The 17,830-nt window shown below is 50.3% G+C and overlaps 1 protein-coding gene across 1 annotated transcript; it reads left to right on the top strand.

The window, feature by feature from the left end:
* The first annotated feature begins 8,073 nt into the window (after positions 1-8,073).
* On the top strand, positions 8,074-15,177 carry STAR (steroidogenic acute regulatory protein). The gene is given in 7 exon segments (NM_001265769.1): positions 8,074-8,345; positions 10,371-10,484; positions 10,794-10,921; positions 12,309-12,467; positions 12,609-12,793; positions 13,439-13,532; positions 14,360-15,177. Coding segments are annotated over 7 exon segments (858 nt in total). The 5' UTR covers positions 8,074-8,281; the 3' UTR covers positions 14,474-15,177.
* The last annotated feature ends 2,653 nt before the right edge of the window (positions 15,178-17,830 follow it).

Here is a 17,830-nt window from a genome sequence, read left to right as displayed (position 1 = left end):
TGTGACTTCCTCGGCCCCCGCATTCGTGGACCGGAGAACCTCAACTGAGAGCACCAGGGAGACTTCCGTGGCCCCCTACACCTGAGGACCAGAGAGCCTTGCCCGAGAGTGTGCGCTATTTGCAATAAAAGACTGCCACTTTCTTATGTACTTTGGCCTCATGTTTAATTATTTAGCTCTCCTAAATTAAGTATTAAATTAAGACAATTATTAAATTAAGACACCCAGCACTCTGGGAGGCCAAGGTGAGTGGATCACCTGAGGTCAGGAGTTCAAGACCAACCTGACCAACATGGAGAAATCCCGTCTCTACAAAAAATATAAAATTAGCAGGGCGTGGTGGCACATGCCAGCTACTTGGGAGGCTGAGGCAGGAGAATCGCTTGAATCTGGGAGGTAGAGGTTGCGGTGAGCCAAGATCACGCCATTGCACTCCAGCCTGAGCAACAAGAGCGAAACTCCGTCAAAAAAAAAAAAAAAAAATGAAATCAAAGCGCATCACACATAACAAAGTTAGGACATGTGAAACTTGATATCTGCATGTATGCAGATATTGGATATGTAAAATAAATTTGTTACTGTGGCTGTCAGAAACATTTGAAAAATACTACCTTAACTTACAGTAAATTTGTATGTGCTTATTTCAACTAGGAAGGAAAAGAGTTTTTGCATCCATTGAGGTACAGAAAAAAAAATTTTTTTTAAGTCCACGTTCATTTTCATGTCTTTCTTCTCAACTCCTGAAAATCACCTGTGTCCTGGATGGGACTGAATCTGTCGATCTCTGTGCTTAACACATGCTATTCCCCGAAATCTGCATGAATCCTTCTCTCACTATCTTCAGATCTCTGTCACATTCCCCTCCCTTGACTGCCTCTTTAAAATAGCACCCCTGGCTGGGTGCGGTGGCTCATGCCTGTAATCCCAGCACTTTGGGAGGCTGAGATGGGTGGATCACCTGAGGTCAGGAGTTCAAGACCAGCCTGGTCAACATAGTGAAACCCCATCTCCACTGAAAATACAAAAATTAGCTGGGCATAGTGGCACACGCCTGTAATCCCAGCTACTCAGGAGGCTGAGGCAGGAGACTTGAATCCAGGAGATAGAGGTTGCAGTGAGCTGAGATCGCACCACTGCACTCCAGCCTGGGCTGCAGAGTGAGACTCTGTCTCAAAAAAAAAAAACAAAACAAACAAAAAAAAACCCGGGTGTGGTGTCAGGCACCTATAATCCCAGCTACTCAGGAGGCTGAGGCAGTAGAATCGCTGGAACCCAGCAGGTGGAGGTTGCAGTGAGCCTAGATCGTGCCACTGCACTCCAGCCTGGGTGACAGAGTGAGATTCAGTCTCAAGGAAAAAAAAAAATAGCAAATAGCACTCCTACCCCCATCTATAATTTTCCAACTTTTCACCCTAGCAAGTATTGCTATCTGACATATGTTTTACCTGTTTACCGTCTGCCCCCCTCCCTTGCTAGAATGTAAACCCTTAAGGATGGATTTCTGTCCGTCTTGTTCACTCTTAAATCCCCAGCATCTAGAATGATGCCTGACGTGCATTAAGTCTTAGTATGTATTTGTTGAATTGAAGGATGGATGGATGGACGGACGGACAGACGGACGGACGGACGGGCGGACGGACGGACGGACGGGTGGATGGATGGATGGATGGATTGTAGCATGAATTAAGTTCAGGCTGGCTTACCAATACACTTCAGAGACCAGTAGGACCCCAAAAGGTGAAGACAGCTGGAACCACTGAGCAGCCAGGAGTAGGGTAATTAGTAGTGATCAGTCCTTACATTGAATATGGAGATGTTCCCCTACTGTGGAGTCAGCCTTTAGTGCAGGCCATAGCGCTTCAGGTGTGAAGAGTTTGGAGGTAATTGGTGTTAAAAAAAAAATTCTGAGACCAGGTGTGGTGGCTCATGCCTGTAATCCCAGCACTTTGGGAGGCCAAGGTGAGTGGATCACCTACGGTCAGGAGTTCAAGACCAGCCTGACCAATATAATGAAACCCCGTCTCTACTAAAAATACAAAAATTAGCTGGGCATGGTGGCACACACCTGTAATCCCAGCTACTCGGGAGGTTGAGACAAGAGAATCGCTTGAACCTGGGAGGCGGAGGTTGCAGTGAACCAAGATCGTGCCATCTTACTCCAGCCTGGGCAACAAGAGTGAAACTCTGTCCCAAAAAATCTGGAAAAGCATCCCAGGAAAACATGGGGCTGAGGGGTGGGGTTGGACAGGGAGCTGGGTGCCTGTCAGGGGTGCTAGAAGTAAAGATTTTCTTCTACCTGTTTTCCTCCTAATTGCCCTCCAGGCAGATGTGGGCTGCAGTGCCCACTCCCATCTTGCACGTCACCCTATAGGGGTCCTGTGGATAATGGGAGCAAGAGACTGCTTTAATGGTGCTTGATTTTACCAATTAAGCTGGTCTTGTACTCACCTAAGTGGCCAAAGATCAAAAGTTAATTTTCCAGCCAAGTGTGGTAGTTCACGCCCTGTAATCCCAGCACTTTGGGAGGCCAAGGCGGGCAGATCACCTGAGGTCAGGAGTTCAAGACCAGCCTGCCCAACATGGTAAAACCCCGTCTCTACTAAAAATTCAAAAATTAGCCGGGTGTGGTGGTGCGTGCCTGTAATCCCTGCTACTCGGGAAGCTGAGGCAGGAGAAGCCTGTGAACCCAGGAGGCAGAGGTGGCAGTGAGCCGAAATTATACCATTGCACTCCAGCCTGCGTGAGAGAGTGAGACTCCATTTCAAAAAAAAAAAAAAAAAGTAAAACAAGGAGATATTGGCAAGAATCTTATTGATACGGTGATAAACATTTATCAAGGTGGGGCCAAAAGGTAAAATATTGGATTCTTTTTTTTTTTCAGATGGAGTCTTGCTCTGTTGCCCAGGCTGGAGTGCAGTGGCCCTATCTTGCCTCACTGCAACTTCTGCCTCCTGGGTTCAGGTGATTCTCTTGTCTCAGCCTCCTGAGTACCTGGGACTACAGACGCCTGTCACCATGCCTGACTAATTTTTATATTTTTAGTAGAGACGGGGGTTCCGCCACGTTGGCCAGGCTGGTCTTGAATGCCTGACCTCAGGTGATCCGCCCACCTCAGCCTCCCAAAGTGCTGGGATTACAGGCGTGAGCCTTCATGTTGGGCCAAAATATTGGATTCTAATTAAAGAGTAGGGTGAGGAAAGGCACAGAGGACAGCCTCCAAAGGGAGACTGCACTGCGAGCCTCCCTGGAACAGAGAAGGTATGCAGGGGACGGATGGCAACAGGTACCACAGCGGGAGCTGAGCCCTGCTGGGTAGAATCCAGGTGAGAACTGGAATGGCCAAATTGGAATTGTGCTAAGAATTCTGGACTTTATCTTGTAGGTATTGATGTATTGTTACCTCATTTAAACCTTGTAACTAACCTGAGAGGATGAAGAAAAGAAAAAGAGGCTAGGCGTGGTGACTTACGCCTGTAATCCCAGCACTGGGGGGCTGAGGCCACATGGAACGACCCAAGCTCCCCCTGACAGCCAGCTCGCAGCCCTCAGAGCCTCCTCGGCTCTACCTGGGACACCCTCACCCTATCAACTCTCTATTTTCAACCCCCTCCACAAACCTAGCTAACTCCCAATCATACTTTCCAGAAGCCTTCCATAACGCTCCACCCTCCCCCATAGAATTAGGGGTTCCATCATCTCTACTTCCAAAACACCTCGTCTGCCCTATGACTGTCCATACTGGGTCTATGGTTCAATTCATATAGTCCTAACTTTAGAGAGAGGGAGGGAGGGAGGAAGGGAGGGAGGGAGGGAGGGAGGAAGGAAGGAAGGAAGGAAGGGAGGGAGGGAGGGAGGGAGGGAGGGAGGAAGGAAGGAAGGAAGGGAAGGAAGGAGGGAAGGAGTGAAGGAAGGAAGGAAGGAAGGGAGGGAGGGAGGAAGGAAGGAAGGAAGGAAGGAAGGAAGGAAGGAAGGAAGGAAGGAAGGAAGGGAAGGAAGGAGGGAAGGAGTGAAGGAAGGAAGGAAGGAGGGAAGGAGGGAGGGAGGGAGGAAGCACCCAGCTCCCTGTCCAACCCCACCCCTCACCCCCATGTTTTCCTGGGATGCTTTACCAGATTTTTTTTTTTTTTTTTGAGACAGAGTTTCACTCTTGTTGCCCAGGCTGGACTGTGATGGCGCAAAGGAAGGAAGGAAGGGAGGGAGGGAGGGAGGGAGGGAGGGAGGGAGGAAGGAAGGAAGGAAGGAAGGAAGGAAGGAGGGAGGGAGGGAGGAGGGAGGGAGGGAGGGAGGGAGGAGGGAGGGAGGGAGGGAGGGAGGGAGGGAGGAAGAGAGGGAAGGAGGGAGGGAGGGAGGAAGCACCCAGCTCCCTGTCCAACCCCACCCCTCACCCCCATGTTTTCCTGGGATGCTTTACCAGATTTTTTTTTTTTTTTTTGAGACAGAGTTTCACTCTTGTTGCCCAGGCTGGACTGTGATGGCGCAAAGGAAGGAAGGGAGGGAGGGAGGGAGGGAGGGAGGGAGGAAGGAAGGAAGGAAGGAAGGAAGGAAGGAAGGAAGGAAGGAAGGAAGGAAGGAAGGAGGGAGGGAGGGAGGGAGGGAGGGAGGGAGGGAGGGAGGGAAGGGAGGGAGGGAGGGAGGGAGGGAGGGAGGGAGGGAGGAAGGAAGGGATTGGAATCCCCTTTTCTGCTCCAAAGCCCTGGCTGTCTCGCCTGGCCTGGGGGCCTTCCTCTCCCGCATGGCACATGCACACCACCTGAGCTGGCCCCCTGGCTCTCCTCCCCCATGGCCTGCCGTGGTCATCTGGCCTTCTTTCTTGGAAGCTCTGCCCTCATCAAAAAGCAGAGCCAGATACAGATGGTCCAGAACCAGAGGAAATTCCCAGACCCCTCTCACCAATTTACTGCTCTGAGGGATGGAGAGAGTTAATGAGTCATTCTGCCTGGAAAGGATGAGGAAGAGAGCCTTGGCCCTTGCAGAGGTCACTCAGCACCACCTCCCAACCACCCCCCCCCCAGGAGTCAGTGGCAGCCTCTGACATCAGCCACAGCCATAGGCTCTATCCTCTTTCTCCCACACCACCTCCACCCCTTTCAGAATGGCCATAATTCTCCACAGGAAGGCAGCAGCAGGGCCTTGATCATCATCTGCATGGCCTGTCCCATAATAACTGCCTCCCCACTCCCCCCACCTCGCTGAGGCAAGCCTGCAGGCACACATGTGCAGGAGGGGCACGTGCCCCAGCAGATCAGAGGGAGGAGCTGGGGGAGCTGGTGCCCCCCTGCCTAGCTCATCCTCCGCACTCCTCTCTGAAAGGTAGAGGGCGCACTCCTCTCTGAAAGGTAGAGGGCGCACTCCTCTCTGAAAGGTAGAGGGCCTACGCACAGGCTGGCGGCAGGGGAGAGGCCCTGCTGTCTTTCTTGGCCACTCTCTGAGGGCGGGAAACAATGCTTTGGGGCAGGTTTCCTGAGTCTAAAGATATACCTGCACCCTTTCCCAGTTGGTCACTCAATAGAGGAGGAGCACACCAGGTGCACTGGCTCACTTTGGGAGGCCAAGGCAGGAGGATGGCTTGACCCCAGGAGTTCAAGACCGCCTGGGTAACATAGCAAGACCCCATCTTTATTTTTAAAAATTAAAAAGAAAAGTTTTACTAGAGAAGGAGCAAGGCTCCCCTGTGTCTCTGCTGGAGGTGAGTGCTGAGGGTGGGGACAGCATTGAAGGGGGAAAGTGGACCCAGCACCTGCCTTGGGGAGATAATTCCACAGAAGAGACAAGCAAACACACACAAACCATTCAACAAATCAGGACCAGAGCTAAGCCCCTCGAGTGATACTGACAGTAAGGGTGTGGTGGGAGGAGCCAGCATTCCAGAAGATGGTCTAGGAAGGTTTCCCGGAGGGGAAGGTTTCTGGGAGGAGAAGGTTTAGAGGAAGGGGCTGGGTGCCTCTGGGTGGCCTCTGCTCCCAGGATCCCCCGACTGTATCACCGGGGTGGAAATCAGGGGCCGAGGGGACGACTCCCCTGTTCTATATAGGCTCCAAGCGCCAGGCCTGGTTCTGAGCAGATCCTGTCCCTTTCACCCTATCTGGAGTGGGGGAGACAGCAAGACTGCATGGGGCCCTGGCACTGCTCCCCATTTTTAGGGCTCCCCTCTGCCTCTGCGAGGTGGTGACAGGACACAGAACTCCCTCACACAGGGAGCGGGGCCTGGGCCATGGGCAGTTCCAGTGTGAGTTTTTCCACTCCCAATATTCTTGCCCAATGAATCTGGCTTAAAAGCAGCCACAAGGTCACTGTAAAGGGAAGAAATTCCGTCAGAGCCCAGCACGTGCTGCGCCAGGGTGAGGGTGAGTGGGAAATGCAGAGGCCTCGCGGGGCCTTGCTCAGCCTGACAGGGCCCCTAAAGTGCAAAGACTAGGGTGAGCACCCCAATGCCCTGTCTTTTCTTTTTTTCTTTTCTTTTTTTTTTTTTTTTTTGCGATGGAGTCTCACTCTGTCATCCAGGCTGGAATGCAATGGTGTGATCTCAGCTCACTGCAACCTCCACCTCCCAGGTTCAAGCAATTCTCCTGCCTCAGCCTCCTGAGTAGCTGGGATTACAGGCGCCTGCCACCACGCCTGGCTAATTTTTGTTGTTTTGGTTTTTGTTTTTGTTTTGAGACAGAGTCTTGCTCTGTCACCCAGGCTGGAGTGCAGTGGCGCGACCTTGGCTCACTGCAACCTCTGCCTCCCGGGTTCAAGTGATTCTCCTGCCTCAGTCTCCTGAGTAGCTGGGATTACAGGCATACGCTACCACTCCTGGCTAATTTTTGTATTTTCAGTAGAGATGGGATTTCACCATGTTGGTCAGGCTGGTCTCAAACTCCCGACTTTGTGATCTGCCCGCCTTGGCCTCTCAAAGTGCTAGCATTACAGGCGTGAGCCACCCGCGCCCAGCCCATGCCCTGTCTTTTCAAGCTTTCAGCACATACCAAGACCCCCAGCCCAGCTCACCCAGACAAAGCTACTGGGGGGAAAGTGTGAGGAAGGGTGTGGGCATAGCCCAGGCCCTCATCTTCTCTCTGCTGTAAGCTGATAGGGCTGCACCCCCAACTCAGCCGTGAGAGGTCATCCTTGCTCCAGCACAGACTCCTGAGAGGACTCCTCACTCAGAACAGGACTTTGGGAAAGGTGGTTTCTAGAAATGGATGAGTAAATAAATGGACAATTGAATATGCCCAGCATCCTGGGGACCGCAGGAGGAACTGTGTACAGATGGCTTGAAGGCCAGAGGCTTGGGTTGTTGTCCTGGCTCTGCCACTGGCCAGCTGTTTGACCTTGAACAAGTCAGTTCCACTCTGTGGACTTCAGGGTCCTCTCCCAGAAGAACAGCAGCCGTACGGTCTCTACTGCCTGGTAAACACCCTGGCTCACTCTCTCGAGACGGTGGTTGTCATAGTGTGTAGTCCACACAACACCTGCATTGCAACCACTGGGTATTTATTTATTTATTTATTTATGATGGAGTCTCACTCTGTCGCCCAGGCTGGAGTGCAGTGGCGTGATCTTGGCTCACTGCAACTCTGCCTCCTGGGTTCAAGTTATTCTCGTGCCTCAGCCTCCGGAGTAGCTGGGACTACAAGGGCCTGCCACCTCGCCTGGCTAATTTTTTGTATTTTTAGTAGAGACGAGGTTTCACCATGTTGGCCATGCTGGTCTCGAACGCCTGATCTCAAGTGATCTGCCCACCTCGGCCTTCCAAAGTGCTGGGGTTATAGGCGTAAGCCACCCCGCCTGGCCAAGGGAAGTTTTTTTCTTTTCTTTTCTCTTTTTTTTAGCGCATGTTTCTGAGCCTCAATTCCAGATCAGCTGAGCCTGGAGTTTCTGTAGACAAGGGCTAGAAATCTGCACTTTTAACTCTTGAAAACCACTATGTGCCTTCATCTAAGCTGCCCCTGCTTCTCTCCCCTCCATCCCTCCAGCCTGGCCCTGTCCTCCTCACTCTCCCCTGCACCCTCCCCCACCCCACACTCCCCACAAACGGCCAAAGCAGCAGTGTGAGGCAATCGCTCTATCCTTGACCCCTTCCTTTGCACAGTGAGTGATGGCATTTTTATCTCCTGATGATGATGCACAGCCTTCAGCGGGGGGCATTTAAGACGCAGAACACCAGGTCCAGGCTGCAGCTGCGGGACTCACAGGCGAAGCTTGAGGGGCTCAGGAAGGACAAAGAACCACTTCTTGAGAGAAGAGGCAGCTGCAGCAGCGGCAGCGACCCCACCACTGCCACATCTGCCAGGAAACAATGCTGCTAGCGACATTCAAGCTGTGCGCCGGGAGCTCCTACAGACACATGCGCAACATGAAGGGTGAGCGCTGCGGGAAGGAGGCAATGAGGGGTTGGCCAGCTCTCAATGGATGAGGCTCAGGCCACCCAATTCTGATCCTAGTTGTGCCTCTTACTGGGTGAACCTGGGCAAGTTTCTTCCCTTCTTGAATCTCAGTTTTCCCCTCGGAAGAAGTGGGCTGGTTACTAAGATATATCCCTTCCAGATTCTGTAATTTCTGGTCTTCCCTCTAGGACTCCAATCTTTTTTTCTCCTTTTCTTTCATTTTTAATCTTTTTCTTTCTTTCATCCTTCCTTCCTTCTTCCTTTCCTTTCTTCCTTCCCCTTTTCCTTCGTTCGTTCTTTTTTTCTTCCGCCTTTTCTTTTTTTTTTTGTTTGAATCAAGGTCTCTGTCATGGAGGCTGGAGTACAGTGGAACAATCATAGCTAACTGCAGCCTCAAACTCATGGGCTCAAACCATCCTCCCACCTCAGCCTCTTGAGTAGCTGGGACTACAGGTGTGCACCACCACAACCAGCTAGTTTTATTTATTTATTTATTTTTATTTTTATTAGAGACAAAGTCTTGCTGTATTGGTCACGCTGGTCTTGACCTCCTGGGCTCAAGGGATTCTCCCACCTTGGCCTCCCAAAGTGCTGGGATTACAGGTGTGAGCCACCACACCTGGCTTACTTTATTTATTTTGAGGCGGAGTCTCACTTGTTGCCCAGCCTGGAGTGCAGTGGCACGATCTCAGCTCACTGCAACCTCCGCCTCCCGGGTAGCTGGGATTACAGGTACACGCCAGGATGCCTGGCTAATTTTTGCATTTTTAGTAGAGACAGGGTTTTGCCTTGTTGACCAGGCTGGTCTTGAACTCCTGACCTCAGGTGATCCGCCTCCCAAACTGCTGGGATTATAGGCATGAGCCATGGCGCTCAGCCTATTTTATTTTTGAGGCAGAGTCTCACTCTGTTGCCTAGGCTGGAGTACAGTGGCACTATCTTGGCTCACTGCAGCCTCTGCCTCCCGGGTTCAAGCAATTCTCCTGCCTCAGCCTCCTGAGCGGCTGGGACCACAGGCATGCACCACCATGTGCGGCCATCTTTTTTGAAGTATTCCTGACTTTGCCTTCCTTCAGAGCTGGACAAGGCTTGTAGCAGGGGTACCCAGGAAAGTCTTGCCCACAGTGCCAGAGTAAATATTAGACTTGACTCCCACAGGCAAAAAAAGATGGAGGAGAAGAGAGACAGGGGAGTAAGATAGGTGGGCAAGGTAAAGAGAGAAGATGGTGGGGCTGGGAAGACTGTTACCATTGAATACCCAGAAAGGGACAGAAACCAGCTACAAGAAGCTACTTTTGTACAGCTGATTAGCATCCAAGGTCATTTGAATCCTCTGCTGCCACTGAAGGGTACACAAGTCAATCTAGACACGATCTTTCCAATTACACTGGATTGAATTAGCTACCTTTAGAGCGAGAAGCCATGCTTAGATCTGCAGCCGGCAGTGGGGTTGTCCTCACTAGATGGACAGGACTTCCCTGGCCCAGAATCCAGGGACACACAGAGCAGCTTATGGCATGCAAGCACACAGACTCATAGAAGCACAGATTCATGCAAGCACACAGACCTCATGCAATCACAGATTCATGCAATGCAAGCAGATTCAGGCAAGCACACAGACTCATGTAACCACAGACTCATGCAAGCACACAGACCTCAGGAGTTGTATTCTCCTTATGAAGTAGGATTTTTCTGGTTGTTTGAACACAGCTTCTTCCCCTTTTAGGGACAGAAACTCCAGCAGGCTCTGGTATAGCCCGTCTCCAGGCAGGGCCAGGCCTGACCACCCCAGATGGAAGGCAGATTTCTGGACCCTGGAGCACTGCGGTGGGAGTTGGGGGCCTGGCTGTAGTTCAGATCCCTGCTAGAATCCTGTGTGCTCCTGAGCAAGTCACTGCCCTCTCCAAGCCAACTTCCTAATTTGTGACAAGATGAGGGGGTGGAATGGTCCATCTCTAAGGGGCTTTCCAGCTCCTAGACAAGTGTTCTTCCCTTCTGCAGGGCTGAGGCAACAGGCCGTGATGGCCATCGGCCAGGAGCTGAACCGGAGGGCCATGGGGGGCCCCAACCCTAGCACGTGGATTAGCCAGGTTCGGCGGCGGAGCTCTCTGCTCGGTAAGTGCTGAGGCTTCTGGGCTCCTGGGGCTGGCAGGAGGCTCCCGGGAGGTGATGTGGTGCGTGTGGCCTGGGCTCCCCTCCTGCCCTTCCTTCATTTTGAAAGGACGTTCCCAGCCTAGAGTTCCTCAAGGCCAGATCCCCCTCCGGTCACCTGTGGTGGCTGTGTCTAACTCGAACAGCAGGCTGGCCCCTATGGCTTTAGTCCAGGCTCTTCAGAACAATGAGCAGACCCAGAGCTCCAGGGATGAGAGCTGGTGGAGGCTGGGAGAAGAAGGAAGCTCTGTTTCTCTTTGGCTGTGTACCCAGGTTCTCGGCTGGAAGAGACTCTCTACAGTGACCAGGAGCTGGCCTATCTCCAGCAGGGGGAGGAGGCCATGCAGAAGGCCTTGGGCATCCTTAGCAACCAGGAGGGCTGGAAGAAGGAGACCCAGCAGGTAAGCGTGGGGGAGAAGCCTGTGGTTCCTCCATGCTCTACGGCCATCCTCAAGGCCAGCTGGGGTTACTGTTCTTCCCAGAATTCCTGTCTCATGCAGCAGTCACTGGGTAGCAAGTGGTTTTAACTTGAGAACTCTCCTTTCCTGAGAATATATCCTCAGATAATGCTCTTCCCCCATAAAAGACACCCTGGAGAGTCCTGTTGGAGAAACACTATTCCTGTGTCCTTAGCTATAGAATAGGATTGCATTGTGCACCCACTTGGCAGAGACCATGCAAGGGGGACTCCAAGTGTACGTGAGGCCTCATCGCCCTGGGTCAGATATCCCAACGACGCCAAAGTGCACTGTCTGTGCTGTCAGCCCACATGTGGCTGGGCTTGCAGGGGTGATGTGGGCTCACTCTGCAACAGGCCTGGACTAGAATACAGAGTGGTCCACAGCCTTCTGGGGTTCTCTGCGCTTGAGCACTGACCATCACTGGGGACAGTAACCAGGCTCACGGTAAAGGCTGGCAGCTCCGTTATGGAGATTTTGGTGGCTTTACCTTCAGCAAAAGCTGACATGCTGCCCACTACCCAAAGTTCAGGTAGAACCCCTCCTTCCCTAAGTTCTCAGAGTAACGGAGTTAACAGACTACTAGTTTGGGAGTCAAGGAACCTGGGACTTAGATCGGCACTGCTCTTAGCTAAGGGTCCCTGGACCAATCACTGACCTTCTCTGGCCTCACATTCTTCTGGTGTGGAATGAGGTACTGAACTAAAACAAATCTTGAAGATCCCATTCAACATTCTATGTATCTAATCAAGCTGGTGTAAACCACTTTTCCTATTCCCAGGTTTCTCTCTTGGGATCTTTGAGCTTCTGAAGTCAAGTAAGAGTCTTTTCAGTTGGACCTACCCATACCACCATCATTCCCCAGCAAGACAAAGGGTCCAGGGGAGCTGGGTGCAGTGGCTCACACCTGGAGGACGAGATGGGAGAACTGCCTGAGCCTAGGAGTTTGAGACCAGCCTGGGCAACACAGGGAGATCTCATCTCTACAAAAAATTTAAAAATTAGCTAGGTGTAATGGTGCATGCCTGTAGTCCCAGGTACTTGGGAGGCTGAGGCAGGAGGATTTGAGCCCAGGAGGTTGAGGCTGCAGTGACCCATGATTGTGCCACCTGTAAGCTGGGATTACAGGTGCCTGCCACCGTGCCTGGCTAATTTTTGTAGTTTTAGTAGAGACAGGGTTTCACCATCTTGGCCAGGCTGGTCTCATCCTCCTGACCTTGTGATCCATCCACCTTGGCCTCCCAAAGTGCTGGGATTATAGGCGTGACCCACTGTGCCTGGCCAAGAATATTTTTGTCTAACCACCTTCTGGGGCTCCTTTCTCTGACAGGACAATGGGGACAAAGTGATGAGTAAAGTGGTCCCAGATGTGGGCAAGGTGTTTCAGCTGGAGGTCGTGGTGGACCAGCCCATGGAAAGGCTCTATGAAGAGCTCGTGGAGCGCATGGAAGCAATGGGGGAGTGGAACCCTAATGTCAAGGAGATCAAGGTGAGCAAAGTCCAGGTGCGGGTGGCAGGGGTCCAGGACAGCCCAGTGTGAATGCTGTATCAAAGAGAGGACCCCTAGCTATGGGGGGTGCTCAGCCCAACACAGGCTGAGTCGTGATTCTGGTTCCCCATGGCCTGGTAGGTCCTGCAGAAGATCGGAAAAGATACATTCATTACTCACGAGATGGCTGCAGAGGCAGCAGGAAACCTGGTGGGGCCCCGTGACTTTGTGAGCGTGCGCTGTGCCAAGCGCCGAGGCTCCACCTGTGTGCTAGCTGGCATGGCCACAGACTTCGGAAACATGCCTGAGCAGAAAGGTGTCATCAGGTAATACGGGCGGCAGGTTCCAAACCCCCGCTTCTAACACAGGCCTGCGGGTGCAGACCCAAGCATGTGGACTGCATCCCCAGCTCCAAGAAACCAACCCTTGGTGCACCCATGGCTTCCTTCTACAAAAGAACATACTTATTTACCAAAGGAGGGACAAAGACAAGATAGGCCCTACTTCGACAGCCAAACAGCTTGTCCTGACCCTCCCAGAAAGTTTAAGAACCTTAATCATTTGCTGAAGCATGGGGCAGGGCTGAGGTTCAGCTGGTACGCTCAGGTACAGCTGTAATGTCGACTAAAATATTGAAATAATCCATACCACTCAGTACACCATGGCCTCCTGAATTTCCCAAGGCCCCAGCCCAGTCACCAGCCTGAATCCTTTCCCTGACCTCCCTGTAATCCAGCAACTAAAGGGCACAAGAGGCCTCAGGGGCCGCTCCAGCTACAAGCAGCCTTTATTCTGATGAGCTGGTAATCATGCCAATTGCCAAATAATTACCCTTTGCAAAGGGCAGTTCCCTGATAAAACTTAGAAAAGCAAGGTACCGTAGAAACGTGTTATCTGTGGTACTAGTGTAAGCAGCCAGTGCAAGAGAGAACTCACAACTGTCCTCCTGACTTGACTTCTCCATTTGCCAGGGCGGAGCACGGTCCCACTTGCATGGTGCTTCACCCACTGGCTGGAAGTCCCTCGAAGACCAAACTTACGTGGCTACTCAGCATCGACCTCAAGGTGAAGGGCATGAGAGGGGGATCTGGAGGGCAGGTGGTAGTGAGAAAAACAGGCTCTTCCCATCCCCACCATGCGACAAAGAATCCTCTTCTATTCTGATAGAATCACAGGCTGTAAGACAGGGAAGGGCCTTGAGTGATGGCCTAATTGCTACTCTACCATCTCCAAAGCCTGTGATGGCTCCCTCTTCTTTTTTTTTTTTTTTTTTTGTGACAGGGTCTCACTCTGTCACCCAGGCTGGAGTGCAATGGTGTGGTCTCGGCTCACTGCAAGTTCTGCCTCCTGGGTTCAAGCGATTCTTCCGCCTCAGCCTCCCGTGTAGCTGGGACTATAGGCATGTGCCACCACACCCGGCTAATTTTTGTATTTTTAGTAGAGACGGGGTTTCACTATGTTGGCCAGGCTGGTCTCAAACTCCTGACCTCATGATCTGCCTGCTTTCCGAAGTGCTGGGATTACAAGCGTGAGCCACTGTGCCCGGCCCTCTTCTGTCTCATAGTTAAGTTCAACTCTATATGTAGTTACCATTTTAGAAAGAAGGAAACTTAGGTCCAGAGATCTGAAGGGTAAAAAAGGCAATATAACTTGTTCATGGTCACACAGCTGGGAAGACCAGGCTGAAATATCTTGTTGGCTAGTCTTGTGCTTCTGAAAGTCATGACAGCAGAGCAGCAATGCAGTCCTCCCACCCCTGACCAGGCAACCCCAAGGCTGCACCTATTAGAGCTTGAAGACCAAGCCCCTGACAGCCTGTTTGTGATAGGGTGGAGTGTCTAGAGTGGACCAAAACCCACAAGATGGCCAAATTCTCCTACCTTCTACTGCAGGGGTGGTTGCCCAAGAGCATCATCAACCAGGTCCTGTCCCAGACCCAGGTGGATTTTGCCAACCACCTGCGCAGGCGCCTGGAGTCCCGCCCTGCCTCTGAAGCCAGGTGTTGAAGACCAGCCTGCTATTCCCCAGTGTGCCCAGCTGCACTGGTATGCATGCTCATCAGGAGAATCCCTGCTGGAAGTCTGCAAGTCTAAGATCTCCATCTGGCGACAGTGGGATGGGTGGGGTTAGTGTTTAGAGTATGACACTAGGATTCAGATTGGTAAAAGTTTTTAGCACCAAGAAAACAGGGATGAGGCTCTTGGATTAAAAGGTAATTTAATTCACTGATTAGCTATGACATGAAGGTTAAGGCCCCTAAAATAATTGTAAAACTCTTTTTTCTGGGCCCTTACATTCCCACCTAAAACTATCTTTAAAATGCTAGTGGCTGATATGGGTGTGGGGGATGCTAACCACAGGGCCTGAGAAGTCTTGCTTTACGGCTCAAGAATGCCATGCACTAGCAGTGCGTGTGTACAAGGCAGAATCTCAGAGTGTCTCCTGCAGCCCTCTGCTCCTCCCATTCACTGCACAGCAACACCACAGAACAAGCAGCGCCCCACAGTGGGTGCCTTCCAGAAATATAGTCCAAGCTTTCTCTATGGAAAAAGACAAAACTAATTAGTAGACAGGTTTCCCTATTGCTTCCATAGGCACCCGTCAGAATAAAGAATCATAATTCACACAAAACATCAGTCTGTATGTTTTAATATTGTACTGTTAAAAAAAAATCTATGCGGCTGGGCACGGTGGCTCACGCCTGTTATCCCAGCATTTTGGGAGGCCAAGGCAGGTGGATCACAAGGTCAGGAGATCGAGACCATCCTGGCCAATATGGTGACATCCCGTCTCTACTAAAATACAAAAAATTAGCTGGGTGTGGTGGTGCACACCTGTAGTCGTAGCCACTTGGGAGGCTGGGGCAGGGGAATCACTTGAACCCGGGAGGCGGAGGTTGTAGTGGGCCAAGATTGTGCCACTGCATTCCAGCATGGGTGACAGAGTGAGACTCTGTCTCAAAAAAAAAAAAAAAAAAAAAATCTATGCTAGTAGATTACAACTCTACACTAGAGGAGTCCTGGACAAAGCTTTCAATTAGTCAAACTAAATTAGACAGGCTCATTAAAAGGAAAAGAACTACTGGGAAATTATGCAATTCAATTATTTAGACTATGTTACCAGGATCCTTCATAAAAATTTAATTTCCATAAGCACAACCTACATGAGTTTTTAAATTTTTTTTTTTTTTTTGAGACAGAGTCTTGCTCTTTCACCCAGGCTGGAGTGCAGTGGCACAATCTCGGCTCACTATAAGCTCCGCCTCCTAGGTTCACGCCATTCTCCTACCTCAGCCTCCCGAGTAGCTAGGACTACAGGTGCCCGACACCATGCCCGGCTAATTTTTTTGCTGTATTTTTTAGTAGAGACGGGGTTTCACCATGTTGGTCTGGCTGGTCTCGATCTCCTGACCTCATGATCCACCCACCTCAGCCTCCCAAAGTCCTGGGATTACAGGCGTGAGCCACTGCGCCGAGTTCTTAAAGAATTCTATAAGCAATAGCTGATTAATGGGCCCTGGAAGAGGAAGATTATAACTGAGAATGTTTATTTACCTAATTAAAATTAAAGGCAGTGCCAAATATGAGAGAATAAACAATATTAGTTAACATTTCTGTTATTTATGATGCCAGTTAGTAGTAAGATAATTCCACAGCTGTCAACTTTGTTTGGGGCTGGCAACTTCTCTGCTTAAATAGGCTAAACTTTAGTATTTTGGGAGAAGTGGCTGGAAGAAGGGGTAATATGGTGAAAGCAAATTTCCTTTCTCTTTTTTTTTTTTTTTTTTTGAGATGGAGTCTTGCTCTGTCACCCAGGCTGGAGTGCAGTGGCCGGATCTCAGCTCACTGTAAGCTCCGCCTCCCAGGTTTACGCCATTCTCCTGCCTCAGCCTCCCGAGTAGCTGGGACTACAGGCGCCCGCCACCTCGCCCGGCTAGTTTTTTGTATTTTTTAGTAGAGACGGGGTTTCACCGGGTTAGCCAGGATGGTCTCGATCTCCTGACCTTGTGATCCGCCCGTCTCGGCCTCCCAAAGTGCTGGGATTACAGGCTTGAGCCACCGCGCCCGGCCAAATTTCCTTTCTCAAAAGTCAAGAGAATTTATGCGAGGTGGCTCCCGCCTGTAATCCCAACCCTTTGGAAGGCCAAGGCAGGCGATCGCCCGAGGGGGAAGACCAGCCTGACTAACATGGAGAAACCCCATCTCTACTAAAAATACAAAATGAGCTGGGCGTGGCAGTGCATGCCTGTAATCCCAGCTACTTGGGAGGCTGAGGCAGGAGAATTGCCTGAACCCGGGAGGCGGAGGTTGCAGTGATCCAAGATCGAGCCACTGTACTCCAGTCTGGGCGAAAGAGCAAGGCTGTCTTAAAAAAAAAAAAAAAGTTATACACACACGCACACACTGGGATGGGAGGGTAGGGACAATGAAAAAAATCACCATCACCACGTTAAAGTTTTCCATTCTTGTTTTAACAGCATTGATGATTTGCACCATTTGGAGACAGAGCTCTGGCTTATTTATTAGAAAGCAGGAACTGGGCACGGTGGTGCCCACCCACAATGCCAGCTACTCTGAAGGCTGAGGTGGGAGAACTGCTGGAGGGCAGTTTGAAACCAGTCTGGGCAAGATAGTAAGACCTCATCTCAAAAAAAAAAAAGACAAAGGAGTTGATGAAACCAAATTATGACAAACTAAATTAAAAAACAGCATTAGTGGGAACACTGTGGTATTTATTGAGATATTAAAATTTTACAACTAGTAGAGGTATTTATTATAATTTATTTGGATTCTTAGTTTATTTTTGGCATGGATAAAATTATTGTTTACCTAAGTGCCTCAGAGTTGAGAGAGGATAGTTGTAGAGAAGTATTTCTCAAATGGAATTATCATCCACTACCAGCTAAGAGAAAACAGTTATGTGTTTAAAGATATCTTAAAGCAACATATATTCTAGTTTCAAGATAACAGGCTGACAGTCAAGAAACGGGCTTTTAACAAACCCACTCGTTTGCTGGATTCTAACTGCCTCCTTCAAACTATGTAATTGTGCCTTTCTGGTCTCTGTGGAGATATTTTCCACTTGTTTAATTTTACACTGGAATAAAACAAGTTATCACTGTTGATCTGATTACAGAAACTATTTTATATAGGACTATGTGAAGAGTAGATATTCTCTGAGCCCTTCAAATGAACTGTATTAAAACACACACACACTTTTGATGTTTGAGAAGAACATCATTACCTGTAACCTTTGATTTGTGAAAATGAAATATATACAGAAAGCTAATTTTATAATTTAGATGGACAGTGGGTATACAACTTATATATGGTAATTTCTATTACAAAGAATTAACATTCAGC

Source organism: Macaca mulatta, chromosome 8, assembly GCF_049350105.2.
Source record: "Macaca mulatta isolate MMU2019108-1 chromosome 8, T2T-MMU8v2.0, whole genome shotgun sequence".
NCBI lineage: Eukaryota > Metazoa > Chordata > Mammalia > Primates > Cercopithecidae > Macaca > Macaca mulatta.
Note: the sequence above shows the minus strand (reverse complement) of the source record. Positions and strands in the feature narration are given on the sequence as shown.